This window comes from Ambystoma mexicanum, chromosome 4q (assembly GCF_040938575.1).
Source record: "Ambystoma mexicanum isolate Mex_15411 chromosome 4q, UKY_AmexF1_1, whole genome shotgun sequence".
NCBI classification, from domain to species: domain Eukaryota; kingdom Metazoa; phylum Chordata; class Amphibia; order Caudata; family Ambystomatidae; genus Ambystoma; species Ambystoma mexicanum.
In genome coordinates this window covers 633778517-633804707 of record NC_090928.1, presented here as the reverse complement: position 1 = coordinate 633804707, position 26191 = coordinate 633778517, and the positions used below count along the sequence as shown (strand labels likewise).

The 26191-nt window shown below is 48.9% G+C and overlaps 1 protein-coding gene across 2 annotated transcripts in view; it reads right to left on the bottom strand.

The window, feature by feature from the left end:
• VPS54 (VPS54 subunit of GARP complex) overlaps nucleotides 1-26191 on the bottom strand; it is a 2536401-nt gene that overhangs the window by 1295616 nt on the left and 1214594 nt on the right. For both annotated transcript variants that reach the window (XM_069608186.1, XM_069608187.1), the window contains one exon: nucleotides 24292-24388. In XM_069608186.1, the coding sequence (XP_069464287.1) occupies nucleotides 24292-24388 (97 nt within the window). The remainder of the gene's footprint in view (nucleotides 1-24291; nucleotides 24389-26191) is intronic.

Here is a 26191-nt window from a genome sequence, read left to right as displayed (position 1 = left end):
TGTGGCAGAGGATTCCAAAGTTTAGCAGCTTACACAGGGAAGCTGTTGCCACCTACTTTAGTGGGTCTAAATCTAGGGATGGTGAGGCAGTTAATGTTGCTGAGTCTCAAGGGTCTGCTAGAGGTTCTCCTATGGAATCTATCCCAGAGATAACTGGGGGCAGCATTGTTGAGTGCTTTATGGGCACGTCCCTAATGGCGTCCCTGAGGATGACCACCATCCGAGGAGATTTCATGAGCCCGAGGAACCTTTAAAAAAATCTGTCCTCACAGGCCAGAGTGGTAGGCGATATTGACAAGGTAGCGGGAGCTGCTGGAGCCGTTGCGTGCCCTGCCCATACGTATGCAGTGGGAACCTGCCCTGCACAAATAAAGGGTAGGCCGCAGGCCACATACTTGGTTGACACCAGTACCCACCTTGACACATGTTCCTCCACCTGCTCCCTGCCTTGGTGCGATATCGGGCGAAGGTCAGGAATGTCTTGCACGACGGCCTTTTTGTCGAGCTGCCTTCCACATGCCTTGCGTCGTGTTGCTCGGCTCACTGGGCCTTGCCCCGTCCAGGACTCTTGAGTGTGGATCATGGGGCCTACTCTGTTCCTCAGGCCGAGGCCTGGTAGGCGATTCGCCCTCAGTGGATCTGCCGGTAGAACTACGTATAGGCACCCCCTCGGACATGTTGCCGGTACTAGGGCGTGGCCCCTTGGGTGAAGACCCGGTAAAATAACCTTCCTGTCCCTCAGCACTGTCACCAGGAGGATCTACTAACCCCTCGGCCTGTAGCTGATATAGCCTCAGTACTCGTGCTGGTATGGGGACCTGAGCAGTCCCTCCCACGCGGGCGAGTCCTGGTGAAGGAGTCTCCCTTGCGGGTTGCGCTGGAAAAGAGCGGCCTACCTTGGCTTTGGATCGATGATAGACTAAGTCCTTTAGGTCCTTTGGAGGCGATCTCTGGAAAAGCTCCCTCCACCTGGCTAGTCTGTTCTTCAGAGACCTCGAGGAGGGCGCGTTGCACGCAGTAAGAGCTTGCCAGCTGTGGTCTGGGCCAAGGCAACGTAGGCAGAGGGCGTGGGGGTCTTTAGTTGGAAAGAGCCCGTTGCAGGATGGACACCTGCTGAACCCTGTAGAAGTCGACATGCGCCGGGGAGGAGCGTGACGCCGGAGGACCAAGGACCTGAATGATAAAAAGACAAAAAAGACAGAAGAGAGTATCCGCGCATGGAATTACATGGCCAAAGCCAAACCCAGGAGCCCTGGGGAATTTGGCCCATCGACGTGGAAAAGGGGACTCCAGAGGGCGGAATCAGTGCAGTGCATGCTCCAAGGGCCGCACCCCCGCACGCCTCTAAATTTAAAGTGGACGAGGGATTTTCCTGGTGAAAAAGGTTCAGTCTCCCGTCCCTTAGAAGGGATGTCCGTGCAGTATGGAGGAAACAGGACAGGACGTAACAATAAGAGGTGGAAAACTAGATACAGAGGAATCCGGCACCACATGGGTGTTCAAGAAGAAAACTCAGAGATTACACAACGGTAAAAAGACTAGCGTAACCAGAAGGCCCTGGGAAGAGGCGAAGAACGGTCCAAATGGTCATACAGGAGTCTGATAAAATCCTCTGTACCGTCGAAACTCTTTGACTGACAAAGAACTGTGAAAGCTAATGGAATCCCGCATGTTGAAAATAAGTACATGAACAGTGTGTTACAAATGTCGGCTAGAGGGAACCCGGCAGAGGGAAGCCGACAGCCAAATGTCGGCAGGAGTGAACCTGGTAGGGGGAAGTCGACAACCAGGGTCAAAGGACGAAAACCTGGTTAAAAAGACATTTAGATTAATGAAACTGTGAACATTGCAAGACAAGGGAAAAGTATTCTGAAGGGTCAGTGCCCAATAGGGGGACCCAGGAGTGAAGTAGTCACCCAAAGTGTTCTATGAACAGAACTTTGTGTTTGTTTGTTGGGAGTATCAGGCCTTGAAAATAAGAGACTTTTCATCATAAAGAGACTTAACCATCGAAGAATCGTGCTGGGAAGGCTCGATCGTCCCACACTTTCTGTAATTAGTTGTAAGGAATTGGCAATAGGTTTTTATTAGTATAGGCCCTTTTATTTTGACACAATGCGACTAGGATTGCCTTCTTTTTCATTTCATGGTCGACACTTCCTCCCATCTTATATTTAGGTTTAGTTTAGGTGTTTTTCCACCCTGCATTTATAGTTCAATAAACACCCTTGAACTGTGATCACGTATGTCTGTCTTTACTGTTGTCACCATGAGTTTGTTACAGTACATCATCTCTCTTTACAAGAGATTTAGGGAGGCAACAGTGGTGGGAAGAACCTAAGAGCATCAAGAGTCTGGGGATGAAGTAAACTACATCCACACACTGTAGAACTCTATGTACTAAGGTTGAAGCAGGGGTCGGGGGCTTGGGCCAGTTCTGCGCCACAGTATTGCATCTTTAGATGTTAAGTGATTTTGATGGCAACGTGTCCAATTATAGGCACTTTTTAATGTTGTAGAGATCTTATTCCTGGCACTTGTGCTTCTAGACAAGACATCACTGTACTAAGTTATTTACATTCTATTTACCACATAAATTTCACAATAAATTACATTTTGGTAATGCTGTAATCAGTGGGGTGTTTGGTCAGAAGGAATAGAGCTTGTGATCAAGCAATAAAGTTGGGTGGAGCTGCTGACCCTTACAAGTATGTGCTTTGAAATGAGGAAGATGAGAGAGTGTTGGTGCAAGGGGAAGCATCCCAGCTTTCCACACTCAAAAGCCCAATTATCTTCATCTTGCAGTGATACGGCTATCCACAATAAATCTAGAGTGGACAAAGAATGAAATTGTGGTCCTCTTACTTAGAGGACTGGCTGCCTTGTTGTTCGGCACATCGAGTTTATCATTTTAAAATAATTTATGATACTTTTAGAAACTCACAAATTGTTCCAACAGAATGCAAGCAATCTCAACTGGACTGTGCGTGCAAATGCTAAAACAGCCCATTCGTCCACCACACTAAATGAATAGTTTGGCAAAAAAGCACTTGTGCCACGACACCACCTTGCAACGTAAGTGAAGAAAAGACGGTTACAGACACCAGGACATACAACCGAGGTAACTCAAGGAAAAGCCAATTCCATTAAGACTGACCGTTACTGTGTCAACGAAGAACAGTCTAACCCGCCTGATAGCTGATGGGATGTGCAAGACTATAAAGAATGTCCCGCCTAAGGAAGTCCCAGAAACAACAGCCGGTTGCCTCCCCTCAAGAGGGAATCAATTGGCGAAGATGAATCTACTTCCAAGTCAGGGACTAAGGGGACACGCGCAAGGAATGGCGAAACATATCTCAAGGAGGATAAAGAGGTGAGCATCCGGGAGTTACTCAACCAAAAACCGAAAGAAGACCTTGTCTGGCTGTTTCAATACACTTCCCTCACCAATGTAAACTGGAGTCCATGCTAGAAGCTCCTGACAGCCTGAGATCAGGAGAAGATGACGCCAGACTGCTCAATCCATCGGCAAATGACAAAAAAATGTTACAGGAGCAGCCACCGACCCTTGAACTGGAGGCACTCTAGGGAATCTGGGAGTAGGCTCAAACTTGTCCACCAGCTTCACCAGAAGAAAGCTTCCCTGATCAGTAGGATAGCTGGGGCACTATCCCAAGAGCACCACTACAAATCCAGGTCATCTGTATCCAATCCAATGATGAGTTCAAGGAAGGGCTGCAGGACCCCAAAGTAAAGCCCCCCAGAAATAACCCTCTGCCTTAGAATAGAAATCCCTGGGAAACCAGAGGCCCTTTGTGGGATTTGCTATGGCATGAAATCAACCAAACTTCTAACAAAGCAGTGTTGCTGAAGCTAGCAGTGTACAGAAAAAAGGAACTGGGATCACTCAGCGCAGTGCCTCGATATATACTAGGCCCGCCAACATGTTCATTGCAGGGCACGTTGAGGTGTCAAGCAGAACTGACACAGAGCCATGCTCTGCCCACTGGTGCCGGAAAGGTTTTAGAAGAGCAGCTGCGCTGGGAGATAGATATCCTAGATGAGGAGTCCGTGGGAGGAAGGAATACATTTGAATCTTCAGTTATGGCCAATGACGCCTCTTCCAGGAGGGTCTACATAGAACTAGTAATTCTAGCTAGTCTAACTTCTTTCAGTGTTTCATGGAAGTGTGAAGCACTGCTACACATGATTTTTAATTTGTATGGGGACATCAAAATATATTGTACCTGTAGTTGTTGGAGCTTAGCTTTAAGAGTTTCGTATGATCTTCCTGGTCCTGTATTCGGTGTTTGCATGTTAAAGTTCAGTAGTATCATCAGTGTAAGCTTTCAATGAAGTCTGCAGTGCCCTGTGTGTATATGCCTACAGCGCGTTACAAAAGTAACAATGCAACCTCTGGTTTTCCCTTTATTACTTCTTCCCTTCTCCTCCCACTTTCAGTTCTATGCTCATGTACAGCAGTGGGGAGCCCTCACGTTTCCAAAGGTCTAAGCTTCCAGCAGCTCCTCCTACCAGATGCAGCCCTTATTGTGGCAGTTTTCCAATCTTTGTCCCAATCTCTCAAGCGTATACGCAGAAGGATCGCATTCATCAGTAATGGTGGAAAGTGATAAGCTGCCTCCTTTCACTTTTCGATATTGAAATCCAGCCTGGAGGTTGGCTCGGGAGCTCCTGTATATAAAGTGAGAGGCAGGCACCTCAATAGGTCTCGTTGGAAAATACAAATCCTTACCAGAATACTACCGGTTGCCACAAGGAACTCTTCATTAGGGTCAAGCTGCAACCTGCAAGGAATCGGACGAGAGTGAAAGTCAGGCATTTGAACTCTTACGAACTTTATACTTACGGCGTCTTGCCGGGAATCTCGGAGTCAATATTGTTCCTTCGAGCCAGTGAAGCAACTGGTTATCAACGCGCCCCTGCGCTCAATGCAAGATGGAGAGCTTATCTTTTCAAACCATCAGGTGAGACTATAAGAGGGGACATCAAAGGGGATCTGTGGGGAGAACAGCAGGGGTGGAGAACTCCATGGGTGGTTAATTCCCTTTCTCCATTTGCAGAAGAATATTCCTACGGGCCAAGCAAACAAAGCTAGGTGGGCCAGTCCACTCCGTCATCTTGGCCCTACGTGTCACATTGGTGGAGACCGCAGCTGTCCAGTTCCGACCGACGCCTCTGTGGGAGCCAGGTGAGGGCAACACTTCTGGTCCAAATGAAAATCCAACACAACCTTCGGAAGAAAAGAAGGACGAACCCTAATGACAACCCTGTCCTTATGAAACACTGTGAAAGGTGGCTTGGCGGAGAGTGCCTGCAACTCAATCTGCGAGCGGAAGTAACCGCAACCAAAAATACAGTTTTAAAGGTCAACATTCTTAAAGGACAAGAATGTAAGTGTTCAAACGGAGCACCCATTAGGAATATCAGACCTAGGTTCAAATCCCATCCCGGTACCTGGAAAGGAGACGCTGGAAAACCATTTGTCAGCCCTTTAAGAAACTGAGAAAGCAAAAGGAATCTTGAAATAAGAACACTCCTCAGACGAGCGCTTAAATATGGACAGCGCCACCAGGTAACCTTCAATGGTACCCCACTTGCAGCCCCTTGTGGGCCAAAGAAAGCAAAAAAGACAGAACCACAGGAATTGAACACTGAAAAGGATCCACATTCTATACCCTGCATCAGTCGCAGAACTGTCTCAAACGGCACCGGTACAGGGATTTTGTTGCTGGCTTTCTGGCCAAGAGCAACACCTCCATCATGTCTTCAGGGAGGTCCCAATCCTTGTATCTTAACCTTTCAGAAACCAAGCATGAAGGTTCAGAGACTTGACTTCTGGATGGAGAACCCGACCCCACTCCCGTGAGAGCAGATCATCTCGGTAGGGAAGACGGCATGGAGGGCAGATGGACATGTTGAGAAGGTCCGGGTACCACACTCTCCTGGCCCATGCCAGAGAAATGAGGATCATTCGGGAACCGAACCTCCGTAACCTCTGCAACACTTGTGGAATGACGGGGACGGGAGGAAACGTGTATAGCAGTGGGAAGGGCCACTCCACTACGAACGCGTCCACTAAGGCTGCTCTTGGAGGAAATTCCCGCGAGCAGAATCTTTTGCACTTCCGGTTGACACTGGTGGCGAAGAGATCCACTTGTGGGGTCCCCCAAAGGGCAAAGATCTCCAAGAGAACTTCCTGAGCCAGCTCCCACTCGTGAGAGACCGTGCTCTGCCTGCTCAGAGCGTCCGCCGCCACGTTTTTGTCTATGGCCAGATGAACTGCTGAGAACGAAAGTTCCTGCTGGATGGCCCAGAACCAGAGCTGCATCGCCTCTCTGCACAGTGGGAGATAACCCTGCCCGCACCTTTTTGTTGAGGTAGTGCATGGCCATTGTATTGTCTGTCAGAATCAGGACATTCTTCCCCCGTACAGACGGCAGAAAAGCCTTCAGGGCTTGCCTGACGGCTCTCGGCTCCAAAGATTGATATGGAGTCTGGACTCCTACGGAGACCAACGACCGCTGACTGTCAACTCGTTGGCATGAGCTCCCCATCCCGTGAGGGATGTGTCCGTCACGATCATTACCTCCGGCCAGGGTAGCCAAAATGGAGACCCCTTCATCAGATTGCCTTCGACGGCCCACCACAGAAGATCCTGGGCGACCGAGGGCGGCACCTGAACGGGATCAGACATCCTGCCGGAGGATTGCGACCACTGCATCTTGAGAGCCCATTGCAGAGATCTCATCTGCAACCTGGCCTCTGGCACCAGTAGAATGCAGGATGCCATGAGGCCGAGCAACCTCAAAAACTCGCACGCCGGGAGACTCTGGGCATGTTGAAACTTCTGCACCATCTGCAGAATGTGATGAACCCTCACCTGGGGAGGCGAACACAGCCCCAGGGATGTGTTGAGAACTGCTCCAATTGTACTGGAGCCGCTGGGTAGGTGTCAAGTGGGACTTCTTTACGTTGAGGGAGAAGCCCAGCCTGTGAAGGGAGTGGCAGGTGACTGACAGATGATCCAGGACTTGCTCGGGAGAGCGTGCCCTGATCAACCAATAGTCCAGGTAAGGGTAGACGTGAATCCCCCCTTTCCTGAGATACGCTGCCACCACCACCATGAGCTTGGTGAAGACCCTCTGGGCGGAGGTCAATCCGAACGGCAGGACCCAAAACTGAAAAAGCGAGTCGCCAGCCGCGAATCACAGGTACTTTTTCTGCTTGGGATGAATCGGCACATGAAAGTAAGCATCCTTGAGGTCGAGAGAGACCAACCAGTCCTGAAGTTGAAGGGCCTGCAGGACTTGAGAGAGAGTAACCATCTTGAACTTGTCCTTCCTGAGGAGCTTGTTCAAACCACGCAAGTCCATGATGGGTCTCAATCCCCCGACCTTTTTTTCGGGATCAAAAAATATGCGGAATACCATCCCTTGTTCCTCTATGCTACAGGCACCAGTTCTATGGCGCCTTTTCTCCAGCAGGGATTTGATTTCCTGTGCAAGGAACGGATCCGGACTCTGCCGGAAAGGAAGACAGTAGCCGTGGGCTATGATCTCCAGAACCCACACATCTGAAGTAATGGCACGCCATTCTACAAGATGCTGCGCCAGCCTTCCCCCAACCGGCGAACCATGGGACATTGTCATGATCTCTGCTTCCAAAAGGTCAGGGTTTTCCCAACTCCCTTGGAAGCAGATCCATAACCCAGGTTCCGAGTGCCAACCAGTCCCAATTGGGACCTTTTGGACCCAGTCCTGGCGCCAGTGGCACCAGGCTCATAAATATGCCCAGTCCCAGCGCTGGAAGCGCCGGGCTCATAATGCTTGGGTGGACTTACCTTCAGCAGACCATGCTGCTTACTTGCCTGCCAGTTGAGCCTCTGATCCTCTTCTGTTTGGAACTACTTTTCCTGTTGGGTGGGGCTGGAGCCACTCCCTAGATTCAGAACACTGGAACTCTTCTGGAAGGCAGGAACTCTTTTCTTACCAGGAACTCTTTTCTTACTTAGGCGTGGCTGTGGAAGGAGATACCTAAGCACTACAGGAGGCTATTTAAACCACACCCGGTGGATGAATCTTGCTTTGCGTTATTCTGCAACCTCTGCAGCAGAACGCTCATCGTGTCTTCTGCATCCGGTCCTGGGCCTAAGGAAAAAGGCTTACCATCCTGAATCCAGTCTTCAGCAACACCTATAAAGACAAGAAAGAACAGGTTAGCATTCCGGCATCTGAAAGGCAAAGGCTTACCATCCTGAATCCAGTCTTCAGCAACACCTATAAAGACAAGAAAGAACAGGTTAGCATTCCGGCATCTGAAAGGCAAGTTTACCAACTCTTCGCACGCTCCGGAGGCCTTCGGCGCTGCATCCCGCATCTGAAAGACAAAACAAGGTGCGTTTAAAGACATTGGGGAACTTTAATACTCACATGCCATTACTCCTTTCCACATCTAATCCAGTGGGTATTCCGGCACCCTGCAGCCGCTCCGAACTCGTACCTGCAAAATAAAAAGACAGTTAGAGCGCATAGTGAAGCAGGCAACAAGCGCTTACTTACGTGCTTCCAGGCGCTTCTATTCATCACACGGGCTCCATCTTCAACTCACTTCAGCCCGTCATCCGCCATCGCCGGAACCCTGCAAAACAAGAGACATCATTACTAAAGACTTTAAAGACATTTGAATGACTCGAAACTTACCGTTCGTGCAGTAAACGACGGACAGCAGTCCTCTGAAGTCAAGAGGCCTGCGCTACCTATCCAGTGAAGAAACTGGTTACAGCACCCTGCCCCGAGGCAGATGGAGAGCTCGGCATTCACTTACCTAAGACATCTTACTCTACACGTCAGGCATACAGTGCACAGAGGTCCAGCCCAAAGAGCCAACCGGGTGCTACACATCACCTTTGAAGATACGGTAGTCGCCCAGTCAAGACCGGCGCCTCTGCGAGAATCAGGTGAGCGTTACAGACATGGCCTCATAATTGAGCTGAAGCGGCTGCGGCAGTGCCTGAGGGCAAAGAGGCAACTAACCGAGCGGCTTTGGCACCTCGAGTACCTTGGTTTCCACCTCTGGTACTACTACGTTGGCCCCTTTGACTGTAGTATCGAAAGGAACCTCCCCTTCATTGCTGTCCCCTAGGACGAAAAGGCGAAGGTTGACTACTGCAGCCTCATCGACTTTGCTGCAGCTTTGGAGGTCTGCAGCCTCTCAAGGCTCTCGTCAGCCTTGCTGCCAAAAAGATGGTCACCATCAAAGGGCATGTTGAGAAGCCAGAACTGTACATCAGGAGCAAACCCCGACTTCTGCAACCACGCAAACCTGCGCATCACGGTGCTCGCCGCAATGGACCGGCTGACAGTCTGCCACGTCCAGACCCGACTGAACAGATTCACACATGGCATCCTTGCCATCCTGGGCGAGAGCAAGAAAACCATCCCGTTCCTCCCCTTCGGGAATATGTTCAGCCGCCAAAGAAACACAATTCCACAGAGTGTGAGTGAATCTTGCCATGGCACCAACGGAGTTGGCTGCCTTTAAAGCCATACCCCCAGATGAAAACACTTTCTTCTCCCAACGGTCAAAGCGCTTGTCGTCCCTATCCGGAGGGATGGTAGGGTACGCAACCTGCTTTGCTGGGGCCGTAGCCGCCTGCACCACCAAACTCTTCGGAGTGGGTTGCAAAGACAAGTAGCCAGGGTCGCCACTGGCTGGATGGCATTTTTTCGGTATCGACTTATTAACTGCCGGGAGACTCTCTGGAGCAGTCCAAGCCGCCGCCACCCTTCTTTTTAAGGCCATATGAAATGGCAGCACCGGGTCAGTGGGTAGACCTTGGTCCAAAATATCTGTCAGGTCATCCTGCAGAAAATCCACAGGTTGAGCAGACCACCCCAAGTACTCCGTCACCCTCGACATGAGACGCCTGTACGACGACTCGGCGTGTGGACCAGGCTCAGGCCTGCCAAACTCAACCTCCGGAGAGGTGTCCAGATTACTGGTGTCATGTAAAGATTGACACAGGTCTTCCATCTGGCTCTGACCAGATAACAGGTCATCAGGAACCTCAGGAGGAACAAACCCCTCCACATCAGACCCTTCATCCACCTCTGAGACGTAATCCAAAGGCTGGAGTAAATCCCTGGATGAGGGTACAGAAGAAGGTTCAAAAACAGGCCTCACTGATTTACTCAGGGCCTTCCTTGGGGTTTCCACCGGTCTCCGGGTCACCTCCGATAATGTCTCCTCAAAAGGCATTGAGGGCATCGACGGAATCGGCGTCGACGCTGAACGAGGCGCCGACGGATTTGACAACGGCTTCGAGGCCGGAGCCCCGAGCGTGTCCTTTGATGGCCTCGGCGCCGATGACTTCCTCGGCGGTGGAGCCTCGAGAGAGCCCCTCGACGGACGAGGGAACCGGCATCAATGCCTTCTTAGAAGCCCTCAGAGGCTCCAACTGTCTCGAGGGCGACGAGGAACGAGATCTGGAGCGGGCATGGCTAGAGCGATCATCCTTGTCCGATTAGGACCTCGACGGCTCCCGATGATTGCGCCGACCGCCCGAGCCCGAAGGCGTGCGAGCGGGCCCTAGCGCGTCCCCTGCCAGATTCTCTCGAAAGCGTGGACGGAACGTATCCCTGCGATTCGAAAATCACCATCATCTCCTTGCGAAATGCATCCCATTCCGCTGGGGATAAATGCTTGTTGGGACAAGCTACCCGCCATCTAGCAGAGTCCTCAGACGAGGATGGGGAAGGCGACCGGTGACGGTGCTTCAGAGTGCCTAGAAGAGGCAGAGGAATGGCGGGAACCACTCCAGTACCGAGACCCCCTGGACTTACGCTGTCACGGAGAGTCGCCCCTCTAATCGTTGGTCGAAAGCCCAGCGGATTTCGACTTATGGGGTATGGAAACCTACCTACAGATAACTTCTTCCGCTCATGCAAGGCCTTCGACTTCAACGACTGGCATTCATCGCAGTCATCGGTGGCTGTTATGCTTGATCTAAAATGGTGCTGGTGCGCAATGCATTCTGGGAGCGCTCAGAGCCATGATGGATATTTACTTCATACAGCAGTGAAAAGCTGCACACATTTTGCTGAGTGTTAGATTCATGGTGTCCAGAAAAACATGCTTTCCAAACCTGGTATTTGGTCAAGGACATTTCAGCTGGGAAAGCTCACTGTGTTATGGTTTGCTACCGTTCTCCGTGGAGCGTGTTTTTAGAGAAGGGAGGCCCTGCGCTTCTTGGGGGAGCTCTCGATTGACCCAGCTGGCAACCGACGGCTGTTCCTCAACTGCGCAAGTGCAATTTCCAGAAGGTTCGAGAATTGACTCTCCTTTGTGGAGTGTGTATATATGCGGAAGCCCGGAGGTGCTCAGGTGAGACTTCAGCCGCAGAAGGACGCTTCCTCTGAGCTGTGGTGCTCTCGACCTGGCTGTTCCCGGGGTCTTCCAGCCGCTTCTGGACGAGATGAGGAATCCTGTTACGCTCACGGTGATGTATTTCCTTTTGACTTCTTTACTTCTTCTGTGATCTATGTCCATATTATTTTTGTGAGTTATTTCTATGTACTTCTAAGATTTGAATAAATAGCCATATAAGAGCCGATTATCTTCTAAGAGTGTGTGGCTGTGAGTTATTGTGTCTGGCTACGTTCAAAGTATTTGCTCTATAATTGCATTGATGATTTATGGTTGTTCCGTGCACTTTTGGGGGAGAGCAATACAGTGGCGTGGTCCTTGCCAAGGCACCACAGGCAGACGTTGTGCGGGTTTGTAAGCGACATCTTGGAACCGCAGTCGCGCCACTTCTTGAAGCCTGACCTCGGGTTAGAAGAAGACAAAGACATGATTCTCACAATAAACCAAGAACAAAGAACCGATTCAACAGGAGAAGAACCGAGGCGCATCGAGATTCCAAAGCGAACACGTTCGCGTAAAAAACGGAACTGAGGCTACGGCGTCATGCGTCCTACTTCTAACATCCAGTAACGTTGGCTCTCGATGGAGCCCCTCAAGGGACAGCGTATCGACGTCATCGATGCAGGAAAATATTCCGAAGCAGCACAGCTGTGGTGATTACTGTCATAGATGTGGAATACATCGGAGGACACAATCCCCTCGAAAGACACTTAACTCAACTTCTGACTCAGTGGCAACTTTGCTCGATCTCCCAACCCTCTTTTAACTTGCTCTTTCAACTAGTTCCTTTCACATATCCCCACACCCGATTTATGAACTGTCCTTCCTTTCCATTTCAATTCAATTTACTTTTTTGTGTACTGAGATGTTATTAATTCATGTTCTTGAAACCACCATCTTTTTTCTTTTATTACACTTTATCCCACTTCCAAATCATACAATAAAAAGTGACATTTGCAGTATTATAAAAACACAACTATAATTTCAATACTGCACAACCAAGCATTAGAAATTAGAGCAGTCTGCTAGTAGATATGTATCGGACTAAGGGACTGTATATAAAAGTGCTTTCACAGGCAATTCGAGGCACCTGAAACTGTTTAAGAGTGACTTGTGCAAAAGGTTGATTCTCATTTCAGTGAAGACCCATTTTTCAGTTAGCTACTGAGAACAATAAGAGGTTTTACAAGTCAGGATCAATGAGGTACTGACAGAAGAGCATAGCTAGTAAACAAGTGCTGATCGCTCATGCTGTAAGCAGAGAAAGTGAAGAAAGATTAAGAATCCCAAATGAAAAAGCTTTGCTTAAAAAAGGGAGCTTGAAGGTAAACTCACTAGAGCAGATGAGGGCATAGTCTGCATACAGTTTGAAAAACGGTGTTCTCCTGTTGTGGTACTTTGTGCAAGATAGTTTTATCCACATTGTATTCATGGCATGTACATTCAAGGAAATAATATAATAGTGACATTGTGGAAAAATACTTGATTGCAAACTATATAATAGATAGGGCACCAAAGACGTCCCAAATTCGGAGGACATTTAGAATGCTTCAGTAGCTTGCTTGTTTGAGTGTAGTAGGGTTTGTTGGTTTTCTTGTACTCTGACGGGGTACTCTCTAAGACTCCCGTATCCAATTGTAGTCAGCCAAAGTCTGCTATGAATGCAGTGATGTGATGGTCTTGTTCTTAGAAGAACAAGTTACTTTCTTACTTGGTAACGTTCTTTAGATGGGATGGTCCGACGACGTATTCCATATCTATGACAGGTAATGTCCACAGCTGTGCTGCTTCGGAAAATCTTTGGCGTCTGCGTCCTACGTCGATGCGCCGTCCCCGAGGACCTCCTCCGACGGCTGACGTCACCCGATGTGATAAGTAGGACGCACGACGCCCATAGCCTCAGTTATATTTTTTTCCCAGAACGTGTGCCACCAGTTTTCTGCCAGTCAGACACACAAGGCCTTGCGGAACGCAAGCTGCAACCGCAAAAGAAATTCTGCAGCGGGAAAGGCAGGGAGGGAGCGATATGGAATACGTCGTCGGACCATCCCATCGAAAGAACGTTACCAGGTCAGAAAGTAACTTGTTCTTCGAGGGGATTGGGTCCTCCGACGTATTCCATATCTATGACAGACTGCCAAAGCAGTACCAAGCAAGGAGGTGGGAAAGAATTTAGAATACAAATTTAGCATGCCCAATCAAATTGCGGAATAGAGAACTGCCTTGCCAAAGGCCAGATCTTGCCCTCTGATGGAATCGAAGGAGTAGTGACGTACAAAAGTATGTACTGAAGCCCAGGTGGCTGCATCACAGATATGACGAATAGCAACTCCCCTCTGCAGGGCAGTAGACGCAGCCACTCCCCTGGTAGAATGGGCCAGCAAGCCAGCCGGAGGGTCCTTACCTGCCAAGCGGTAACACTCGGAGATAGCTAAAATAATCCAACGAGACAAAGTCTGTTTCGTCACAGCTTGTCCCAAACGCTTTCCAGCATAACCAATGAAAAGTTGATCGTCCGCTCTGACCCGGGACATGCGCGAAATATAAAAGCTCAACGCTCTCCTAGGATCAAGCCTATGGAGCCTCTCCTCTACCTTACCAGAATGTGGAGGAGGATAGAACGCCGAAAGAACAACCTTCTGTCTCAAATGAAATTCCGAAATCACCTTCGGAAGAAAAGAAGGACGAACTCTAAGGACAACCCTGTCCTTCTGAAATACAGTGAAGGGTGGCTTAACTGAAAGTGCCTGTAACTCACTCACTCACTCTGCGAGCGGAAGTAACCGCAACCAAAAACACAGTTTTCAGAGTCAACAGCCTCAAAGGGCAAGAATGTAAAGGCTCAAACGGAGCACCCATAAGAAACTTAAGAACAAGGTTCAGATCCCAACCGGCACCAGAAAAGGTGACGGAGGGAACACATTAGTGAGCCCTTTCAAAAACTGCGAAATCAAAGAAATCTTAAAATAGGAACACTCTTCAGACGAGCGCTTAAAGATGGACAGCGCCGCCAGGTAACCTTTAATGGTCCCCACTTGCAAGCCCCTGTGGGCCAAAGAAAGCAAAAAAGACAGAACCATGGGAATGTCACATTGAAAAGGATCCACATTCTCAACTCTGCACCAGTCGGAGAACTTTCTCCAACGGCAATGGTACAGAGACTTTGTTGCCGGCCGCCTGGCCGAGAGCAACACTTCCATCACGTCTTCAGGGAGGTCCCAATCCTTATACCTCAACCTTTCAGAAGCCAAGCGTGAAGATTGAGGGAACTGACCTCTGGATGGAGAACCTGACACCCCTCCCGTGAGAGCATTTCGTCTCGGTAGGGAAGACGACGTGGAGGGGAGATAGACAAGTCTAGAAGGTCCGGGTACCACGTCCTCCGTGAGCACGCCGGAGCAATGAGAATCATCCGGGAACCGAACCTCTGTAACCTCCACAGCACTTGCGGGATGACGGGGACTGGAGGAAACGCGTACAGCAGTGGGAATGACCACTCCACCACGAACGCGTCTCCTAAGGCTCCTTTTGGAGGAAATTCCCGCGAGCAAAACATTTCGCACTTCCGGTTGACACTGGAGGCGAAGCAATCCACTTGAGTGGTCCCCCAAAGGGCGAAGATCTCCAGGAGAATCTCCTGAGCCAGCTCCCACTCGTGAGAGATCGAGCTCTGCCTGCTCAGAGCATCCGCCGTCTCGTTGTCGTCTCCGGCCAGATGAATAGCTGAGATCGAAACTTCCTGCTGGATGGCCCAGAATTCGAGCTGCATCGCCTCCCTGCACAGCGGAAGTGACCCTGCCCCCCCCACCCTTTTTGTTGAAGTAGTGCATGGCCACCGTGTTGTCTGTTAGAATCAGGACACTCTTTCCGCGCACAGTCAGCAGAAAAGCCTTCAGGGCTAGCCTGACGGCCCTCAGCTCCAACAGATTGATATGGAGTCTGGACTCCGACAGAGACCAATGACCGGTGACTGTCAACTCGTTGGCATGAGCTCCCCATCCCATGAGGGATGCGTCCGTCACGATCGTCACTTCCGGCCAGGGCAGCCAAAATGGGGCCCCCTTCATCAGATTGCCCTCGACGGCCCACCACAGAAGGTCCCGGGCCACCGAGGGCGGCACCTGAACAGGGTCCGACAGCCTGCCGTAGGACTGAGACCACTGGAGCTTGAGTGCCCACTGCAAAGATCTCATCCGCAGACGAGCCTCTGGCACCAGAAGAATGCAGGATGCCATGAGGCCGAGCAGTCTCAAGAACTCGGACGCTGGGAGATCCTGGGCAAACTGAAACTTGTGCACCATCTGCTGAATGTGATGAGCCCTCACCTGAGGAGGAAAACACTGCCCCAGGGACGTGTCGAGCACTGCTCCGATGTACTGGAGCCGCTGCGTTGGTGTCAAATGGGACTTCTTTAAATTGAGGGAGAAGCCCAGCCTGTGAAGGGAGTGGCGGTGACGGACAGATGATCCAGGACTTGCTCGGCAGAGCTCCCCCTGATCAACCAATCATCCAGGTAGGGGTAGACGTGAATCCCCCCTTTCCTGAGATGCGCTGCCACCACCACCATGTGCTTGGTGAAAACCCTTGGGGCGGAGGTCAATCCGAATGGCAGGACCCGAAACTGAAAGTGCGAGTCGCCAACCGCGAACCTCTGGTACTTCTTGTGCTTGGGATGGATCGGCACATGGAAGTAAGCATCCTTGAGGTCGAGAGACACCAACCAGTCCTGAAGTTGAAGGGCCTGGAGGACTTGAGAAAGAGTCACCATCTTGAACTTGTCCTTCCTGAGGAGTTTGTTCAAACCGCGCAAGTCCATGATGGGTCTCAATCCCCCGTCTTTCTTTGAAATCAAAAAATAAGGGGAATACCATCCCTTGTTCCTCTCCGCTACAGGCACCAGTTCTATGGCGCCTTTCTCCAGCAGGGCTTGCATTTCCTGCGCAAGGAGCGGATGTCTGTCGGGCCTGGATTCGGGAACAGCCAGAAGAACCCCTTGAACGCTGTAAGGCAATAAATGTTTATGTACAGGGCAGAATGTAACAACACAAGAACACAGGAAGAGGTATCTAAGCACTGCTTACCTATGAGCACTGAAAGGTCACCCAGAGATGGGGTGGAGGACTGGACCCCCGGGCAATGATCCGTGGCTAGCTTCTCCTAGTGAGGTATGGCAGAGGTGAGCCACCGGGATAGCTTGATGGAGTCAGGGGCACAGACAGGTAAACACCTAGCGTAGGGCCGATGGCCAAAGTTCCAAGACAAAACGTAATCCGTAGAGTATCCAAAAGTCAATTCCGTGGTCTGGCAACAAAAGGTCCAAAGTTCCAAAACAGATTTAGGGCGCAGGCAAAGACAGTCCGTAAAACAAAATGTGGTCACGAAGGAAATCCAAAACCGAAACGAAGAACGAAGCGTCACACAATCCTGGAGGAAACAGCTGTGAAGCAACGCTTTCGTGTTTCCGAACGCATTTAACCAATAGCAGAAGTCACGTGATGCGTAACACGGAAGCGTTGATGCGTGATGGAACGTCATGTGATCCGTGACGCGCAGGTCTCCGTGAATGGTATCGGGGAACATTACGTGAACCGTGACGCGCAGGTCTCTGCGAAAGGCGTCGGTTGTTGTGACCAAGCGGGATTCTCCAGTTTAGTTGCCAATGACGGGAGGGGCGATACACGCCAGGTCTATCTTACTGTGCTCTACTAAGGGCCAGAGGACGTAAAAATGTTCGTGTGCCTGGGTGTGTGTGTCGGGTGATGGGATGGATGGAGGCTGAAGGCGGGTGGAGACGTGTACCTGTAGGGGGTGCACTTGGTTGTGCGGAAGACAAGACAACTTCAAAGAGAGGTTCCCTGGTGGATTGTCGTGAGCCCTCTGCCGAAAAGGAAGACAGTAGCCGTGGGTTATGATCTCCAGAACCCACACATCCGAAGTAATGGCTTGCCACCCTACAAGATGCTGTGCCAGCCTTCCCCCAACCGGCGAACCATGGGACCTGGCCTCATGACTGAGTGGTAGCGGCTGCGGCGTTGCCTGAGGGTAAAGAGGCAACTGCCCGAGCGGCCTTGGCACCTCGAGTACCTTTATTTCCACCTCTGGCACTCTTACGATGGCTTGACTGCTAGCTCCCCTCGCTTTACTGAAGGACGAGTAATAGCAAAAGGAACCTCCCCTCCATTGCTGTCCCCTAGGACGAAAAGGCGGAGGTTGGCGAACTGCAGCGCCCAACGACTTTGCTGCAGCTTTGGAGGTCTGCAACCTCTCAAGGCTATCGTCAGCCTTGCTGCCAAAAAGGTGTTCACCGTCAAAGGGCATCTTGAGGAGCCCGGACTGCACATCAGGAGCAAACCCAGACTTCCGCAACCACGCAAACCTGCGCATTACGGTGCTCGCCGCCATGGACCGGCTGACACAATCCGCCAAGTCCAAATCCGATTTAACGGCCTCACACATAGCACCCCCAGAAGAAAACACTTTCTTCGCCCAGCCGTCAAAACGTTTGTCGTCCCTATTCGCAGGGATGGTAGGATATGACGCCTGCTTTGCCAGGGCCGTAGCCGCCTGCACCACCAAACTCTCCGAAGTGGGGTGCCTAGACAAGTAGCAGGGGTCGCTACTGGCTGGACGGTATTTTCACGACAAAGACTTGCCCACTGCCGGGAGACTCTCCGGAGCAGTCCAACCCGCCGTCACCCTTCTCTGCAGAGCCAAATGAAAAGGCAAAACCGGGTCAGTGGGGGGACCGAGATCAAGGATGTCCGTGAGATCATCCTGAACGAACTCCCCTGGGGGAGCTGACCAACCCAAGTACTCGGTGACCCGAGACATAAGGCGCCGATATGAAGAATCGGCATGAGTGCCAGGCTCCGGCCTACAAAACTCCACCTCCGGGGAGGTGTCCAAGTCCACTGGCATCATGCAGCGACTGCCGCAGATCATCAAACTGGCTATGGCCCGAGATAAGGTCATCTGGATCCGTAACCGGAACCGAGCCCCCATCAGAGCCTTCATCACCCTCTGAAATGTATTCCAGGCGGGAAGAGGAAGACCTCTGTGCACCAAAACAGTGCCTGACCTTAGCCATAGCCTTTCTAGGGGCAAACCCCGTGCCACGGGGCCCCTTTGACACCACCGCCTCGAAAGGCGTCGAGGGCGCCGAACGAGTCGGCGTCGACAGAAAAGGCGTCAATGTCAAGCGAATCGGCGTCGACGTCAGCTGCAGCGCCGGAGCTCCTAGGCGCCGACGGCGTCGACAAACCCCTCGGAGGCAGAGCCTCGAGAGAAATCGTCGACGACCTCGGCGCCACAGGCGTCGACGTCTTCTTCGAAGACAGCACAGGATCACGCGGTCTCGAATGCGTCGAGGACCGGGACCTGGAACGGGCATGGCGAGAACGGCTACCCTTGTCCGAGCGGGACCTCTCCGGCGAGCCGTGCCGACCACCCGAGCCCGAAGGCGTACGGGCGGTTTCTCTCGACCGGTGTCAACCGACCCCACTCGGAGGTGCGGACGGACCAGTGCCCTGCGATTCAAGAATCGCTAGCATCTGCTTCCCGAAGGAAGCCCATTCCTCCTGTGTCGCTTGCATGGAGGGATAAGCGACCCGCCGAAGGGCGGAGTCCTCGGAAGAGGACGGGGAAGGCGACCTATGCCGGCGCTTTCGGGAATGCCTCGAAGAGGCGCAGGAGTGGCGAGACCGACTCCTGGTAGGAGACCCACTGGACTTCCGACGATCACGTGGAGAGTCACCCCTCGAGTCATCCGTCGAAAGCCCCGCAGACCTCGACTTCCGGGGCTTAGACACCAGGCCTACCGACAGCTTCTTCTTGCGTTCCCGCAAGGCCTTTGCCGTGAGCGACTGGCAGTCGACACAGTCGACACAGTCGTCCGTATCGTGGGCCTCCCCGAGGCACCAGAGGCAGGCGTTGTGCGAGTCCGTGACCGACATCTTGGACCCACACTCCCCACAGTTCTTGAAGCCCAGACGCGGGGTTGAAGATGAGAAAGACATTGCCACGAACAGGTCTTCACAACAAACCGAACAGGTTCAACGAACCGAGAATTGAAAACAGCAAACTCCAACGAGTCGAGGCGTACCGAGATTCACGAAGCGAGGCTATGGGCGTCGTGCGTCCTACTTATCACATCGGGTGACGTCGGTCGTCGGAGGAGGTCCTCGGGGACAGCGCATCAACGTCATCGACGCAGACGCCAAAGATTTTCCGAAGCAGCACAGCTGTGGACATTACCTGTCATAGATATGGAATACGTCGGAGGACCCAATCCCCTCGAAACCTATATATGTTTAATTTTTAAAAATGTAAAAAAGCGACTGATCACATGTGGGATTGACCTTACTAAAATAGGTGACCTCAATTCTATACTGTTGACTTCTGACAAAGGGCTGTGTGATCTTCAAATCGAATTAGAATATGTTTTTACTTATGTTAGTTATTTTAATAGTTCAATGAAAGACACTAACTGTAAGAAAGATATAGACACATTTATCTCATAGGTAGTATTTTATAGGCATCTTATAAATTCAGTGTGAAGGGAAACTGGATGCAGCGGTGTCTCATTTTATCCTTGTCCCAGACTTTCCATTACCAAACTCTCTGAGAAGATGTATGCCGGAGGAGATTTGAGGAATAGACCCTTTGTTGCCAAAGATTGAAACTTTCCTGCACTCCTGTGGGGTCTAGGCCCTCGTGTATTGTTCTGAGGTCAGGATTAGACCAATTCTAACAGTCAATCGTTGTCACATCAAATGTAATTGTTTTAACTATACCACATGCATTCAAGGTGTGTTCTTCTTACTTTAAATATGTCTCAAGCTATTTAGATCATAATGAGTCTCAAAAAATCACAGGCATGAATTTCATAAATCAAGTGATACTCAAATTTTATTTACAACAATCAAATTGGACATTATTTTCATGTCCTTATTGAATCATTAAATGAATATTTACATTTCAAGAATACAAATAATCAGTGGTTCAAAATAGTAAGTTTTCCAACATAAACAAAATATTCAAATTTAACTTTTCTTGTACGTGCTTGTTGTTCAATTCAAGGACTGACATCGAATAAATCATATGCTTGTATCTACCAAGTTCACAATTTGTATGTTCCCCATTGTCTCAATGGGGATTTTTTGGTAGAATTATGCCTAATTTAAATGTTATACAAGGTTGTCCTTAAATTTGATTTCTTTAAAAACCAGAAGTAACTTGGGATGATGTCCTGTAGCTAGTGCCAACACGTTTCGAACTTCAAAAGTTCATCTTCAGGGCCTTCAAGTTATCTGTTCAAGTTATCTGATTCAAGGGTATTGTCCATTCTGTGGGAGAGACAGTAATGGGCCTCAATCAGATTAATTTGACATTGTGTCCATTACTGCAACTATATCAATTTACATGGATTATTTCTATATTACTTTTTTAGGCTGCTGTTGGCTCTATGGGTGTATAGTTGCACCCTTCATGGTTTGTTACCACAGTTTTCATACGTGAATTGTAATTCTTTAATTTCACTAAGTCTAGTTAATGGGTTAGAAGCGGGATACTCACCAAAAGGGTGAGCATTATGTCTACAGGGAGGGTTTTGTGTTTGGAGAAGATCCTGTCTAGCGCCCACATGATTTTTCGAGGCTCTGTGAATATAAAATGAATTTCAGCCCATCTGCAGATGTAGTATGCCAAACTCAAGTATTACAGCCTTAAAGAAATACTGTTGTGGAAATACGGCAAAGTGCAGCTATAGTTACATGTGCGCTGTAATAGTGTGTTTTCAAGAAATTAACAATGTGATGCCGCTCGCCCCCTATAGTGGCCTCTATGTGTCTGGAGGTCTCCTATTTGGGAGTCCGTGTCATGGGGATATACAACACCCATCACACGGGTCTTCACCAAGCTCATGGTGGTGGTGGCAGCGTATCTCAGGTCGCTGTGCCATTTACCTTGCTGTTTTTGATGCTGCTTATCTCACGGGGAGTCTGTGGCCGCCGCCATCAAGAGTGTGTCCTCGTTGCTATGGTGACCTTGCGCATACGCATTTCTTTTTATTGGCGCCTGCCATCTTGGTGTGGGCCGGTGTTCATTGTGTTTGTTACCATGTTAACTCGATTGAGTTCTCTGTCACTGTTTTATAAAGTTTTAACTGTCTAATGATCGCCGCAGATCCCTCTCCATTAGATTCAGAGACAGTATTTCTCCGTGAGTAAACTTAATGTAATTCAGGATTACGCGGCCACAAGTGCAGATTGGTCAGAACGTGGAGAGGTGTTGCACGTTCCTGCGGTGCACCCGGGCCATGTATAACAGGTAGCGTATCTCTTGCGGTGTTCAATCTCTATTCCCCCACAATAGTGGGATAAATGGTAGCCCGAATGTATTATATCTTTTCACCATGAACCTGTTGAAAACGATGTAACAAATAGTTGTAGGAAAAGTATCCCTGGTTGAAAACAATATCTGCCAATTTGTAATTGACCTAGGTCACCTGGTGGTTCTTCCTCTCACAATGTGATTGATCAGAGACATTTAGATGCTGGCTAAATAGTCAAACAAAACACATTAAATCAAAGTCAGAGTTCATTCCCCTGGGGCTCAAAGCATCTAATTTATCAACCCAAAATATTTCTCGTTGCAACAATCTCTTTTGTAGATTGCCCCCCCTCGAGGCCACCTTCACTTGTTCTAAAATTACACATTTTAGCTGTGCAATAGTGTGTTTGTGTTCTTTGAAGCGTGCTGCTACCGGGGATTTGGTGTTCTGTGTTCTAATATTGGACTTGTGTTCAGTCCATCTGGTTTTGACTTTACGAGTTGTGATGCCCACGTAGTAAAGTCCACACTGGCAATTTAAGGCGTATACCACATTTGTGGCATCACATATACATGAATGTTGTAATTCAATGCTCTTCCCAGAGTATGGGTGAAAGATCTTTGTGCCCGTCATGACATTGCCACAATGCTAGCAATTATGACATGGTTGGGTGCCACAGTGTTTTTTTTTGTCCTATGGGCATCTGTCATCTCTGCTTTTATCAAGCTGTTTCGTAGAGATTTATTGTTTCTGTAGGCAAAAATTGGATTTTGTTGCAAGAGATCTTGTAGCTGTGGGTCCAGTTGAAGCATGGCCAGTTCTTCTTAATGATGCTTTTGATTTTTTTTTTACTTTGTGACGAGTAGGTAGTCACAGACTAGTTGTCTGTCAGTTTTTTTAGATTTTGATTCAAACAAAGTCTCTCTTTGTATCATCTCGACTTTGGAGGCTAACTCGCTGATCGTGCTTTGTTTATACCCTCTTTCTGTAAATTTGGCTTCTAGAATTTTAGATTGTCGTTTAAATTCCTCTGTGTCTGAGATATTCCTCCTATACCTTAGGAATTGACTGTACGGTACACTCTCCAATGTCCTTTGAGGGTGAAAACTTGTTGCAAGCGATAGACTATTCCTGTCAGTTGTTTTGGTGTAGATTCTGGTGTTTAGCTGGTCCATTGCCCAATAGATCTGTACGTCTAAAAGATTGAAAAATCTTCTAATTCTTCCGGTGGACACGTCCAGATCCCAAATACGTCGTCGATGTAACGAATAAACATTGACAGGTGTCTAAGCCAGGAGGGGGAATTGAGAACATGTTTTGTTTCGAGATAAACGCATTTGCATAACACGGGGCCATTGCCGCTCCCATGCTCGTGCCTGATGTTTGTAGGTAATGTTTATGCTTGAATTTGAAGAAATTGTTGGTTAATACCAGTTTCAATAATGTAAGCATGAATAAACTGTCTCGTAAACATGTCTCTGATTGTAATAGTAGCCATTCAACTGCTTCTAAGCCGTCCTCATGTATGATGTTGGTTTACAGGGAGGTGACATCCATTGTAAATAATATGTCTCGGCCCTTTATGAACCTGGTATCTTTCAGTAGTGTGAGGAAGTGAGTTGTGTCTTTCACATAGGTGGGATTATTCTGTATCAAAGGTTGTAGAACTCTGTGGAGGTATTTCGCTAACGGTTCCAAAATACTTTCTGTAGCTGCAATGATGGGTCTACCTGGAGGTTTCTCCAAACTCTTGTATACTTTTGGCAATATATAGAAGACAGGCATAATCGGATGGTCCTTTGTCAGGAATTTGTATGTCTTTTCACTAATGACTTCTCTTTCAATTGCTTCGTCTAATACCCCTGCGATTAGGGTCCGTACATGTTCAGTTGGATCAAAGTTTATTTTTCTATAGGTCTCTTTGTCGTTCAATTGTCTATTCACCTCATTTATGTAGTCGCTCTTGTACCCCTTTGTCACCTGGTTTAAAAATAATCTCTTGGTTATCCAGTAGTCTTTTAAGGACCAGGCTTTCAGCTGAGTATAAGACAGTTTTTTGAAGTCTTCCAAGACCACCTTCTCAAAGGTCGTGAGTATATGAATTCGTATGGGGGGGTTAAAGGTGCTTTTTGGTGCCATTTCAAGAAACTCCATTGAGGAGTCCGAGTTTTGTTCTTCCTGGGAATTGAAAAATACCTTCAACCGCATCTTCCGCATTCATTTGAAAGAAATCTATTTTTTCTTTCAGGAGTGAACTTGAATGTTGTGGGACAAAAGAAAGCCCCTTCTGTAGGACTTTGAGTTCTAGTTTAGAGAGATGGTATTTGGAAATATTAATGACTAGGTTTTCTTTTGCCTGGTTTTCTTCCTCGGTATGCCGGAGGAGAGTCTGCACGACAGAGAGACTGCATGCCATAGCAGAAGTTGAACTAAAGAAAACACTTGTCTAAGGAGATGTTCAACATACATAAAACCACATAATGGATCAATTAGGTAAAACAAGCAAAACCGCTTACCTTTACACGCTGAAGAAAGACCGTAAACTTAGAAAATATATTTTGCATTAGTTCAAACCAATGTGGAAAGTTCATCATTCGCATTTGCTCAACTAGGCTGCAAAAAGGAAAAGATAATGTGTATATGTCAACATAAATATGGATCTATCCGCATTTTAAATGTAAAAGAATGAGTATGGATAGTAAAGCATAACATGCAGCACATTTTTCTAGATTTCTTTTATTGTAGTTAGGCACTCAGTCGTGTCAGGACCCTTATCTCTAGTCTCGACTCTTGGTGCATAAACTCAGCAGTGACTGCTCTCGATTTCAGATACCGCCAAGACAAAGAAAGGAGAGAAAACCAAAATCAGCTGCTCACATGACGTAACAGAATGAGACAAGAGCCACAGCGCTGCTTAGACCCGATCGCAGTAGCAGCTGATAGACAGAGATAAAAGGAGAGGCAGAGAGAGAAGGAGAGACAGAGAGAGAAGGAGAGACAGAGAGAGAAGGAGAGACAGAGAGAAGGAGAGACAGAGGGAAGGAGAGAGAGAAGAAGGAGAGAGAGACACACAAGTGAGACAGACCAAAGGACAGACAGACAGACAGACACACAGACAAAGAAAGCAAGCTGCGCTTTGCTACAAGGGGGAACCCCACGGCACAGGACCACCAGCATCTGCCACCAATTTTGAACCAGGAAGCAAAGCAGGGGTACCCTAGACCACAAGGAACCAAAAGTGGAAGAGACCCTCCCCCAAACTTAAAGAGGAAGACTCGGGCACAGAAACATTAACTGTATGGTTGATCTTTCAATGCCACCATGTTTATTACACTGCAAGCCTGCACAGTGAAAGTGGGCAGGACTTGGCACCCACTTAAAGACTATTTCACATACACACCATGGGAGGGGAAGAAAGGGCGAGCCTGGTTTCAGAAAAGCAGCCAATCATCACAAAGGGAGGTATACTTAAGCAGGAGAAATGAAGTGTGAGTTTTTCGGGTGAGGTCAGAGGTGGCTGTAGAGGACAACCGAAAGACCTGCAGGAGGAAAGCACTGCAGCCTGTAGAGGAGTTCATGGAGCAGCTGAGGTACTGGTTTAAAAGTGAAAGTGGTTCGCCAGTTTGAGTGTGCATCTCTGTGTAGTGACTAGAACAGTTAGAGTAAGGAGTGGATGTGAAGTGAATGGTACAGTGTGAAAGAAGGGGTTTGAGTAGTAGTTTGTTGGGATAAGTGGATTAGTAGAGTGGAAGGAAGAGTAATAGTTTGGGAGGCAGAGTAATAGTGTTGGAGGAGTAGCAGCAGTGTTTGGAGGTAGAGGAGTAGCAGTGTAGGAGGAATGGAGTAATGATAGAAAGAGGATGAGTATATAGTTAGGAAGAGTAGTATATAGTTAGGAGAAGTACTAGTGTTAGGAGGAGTCATGGGATGAGCAGGGTTAGGAGGAGGATTAGTACGGGAGGAATAGAAGTGGGAGAAGAATTAACATCAAAAGGTGGAGGCAAGAGATACGAGGAGTGAAACATCGGAGGAACAGAAGATTAGTGGGAGAAGTTGGGAAGAGAGGAGGTGAATGCGGGAATGTTTGAAACCAATCCCACAGAGCACGAGTGCATGGCACTATCCCAATTTCCATTAGAACACTAGCTTTAGGTGAGAGTAGGGAAAATAAGGAAGTCCCAAGGGGAGTTTGATAGCTTCCATTTAGGCAATCATCGTTAGTCTTAGATAGCTAGACAATAGGGGTGTCAACATTCAGTAGCACTAACCTTGGTTATGTACTCCTGGGTTAGGGAGGAGGGTGGTGGGAAGACGAGAGGGAAAGAGGGATGGCTGTAGGCCCCACAAAGACCTAACCAAAACTGTTACTGAGAATTGTAGAGGGTATTCTGTGCACTCTGATGTCATCTAACCTAA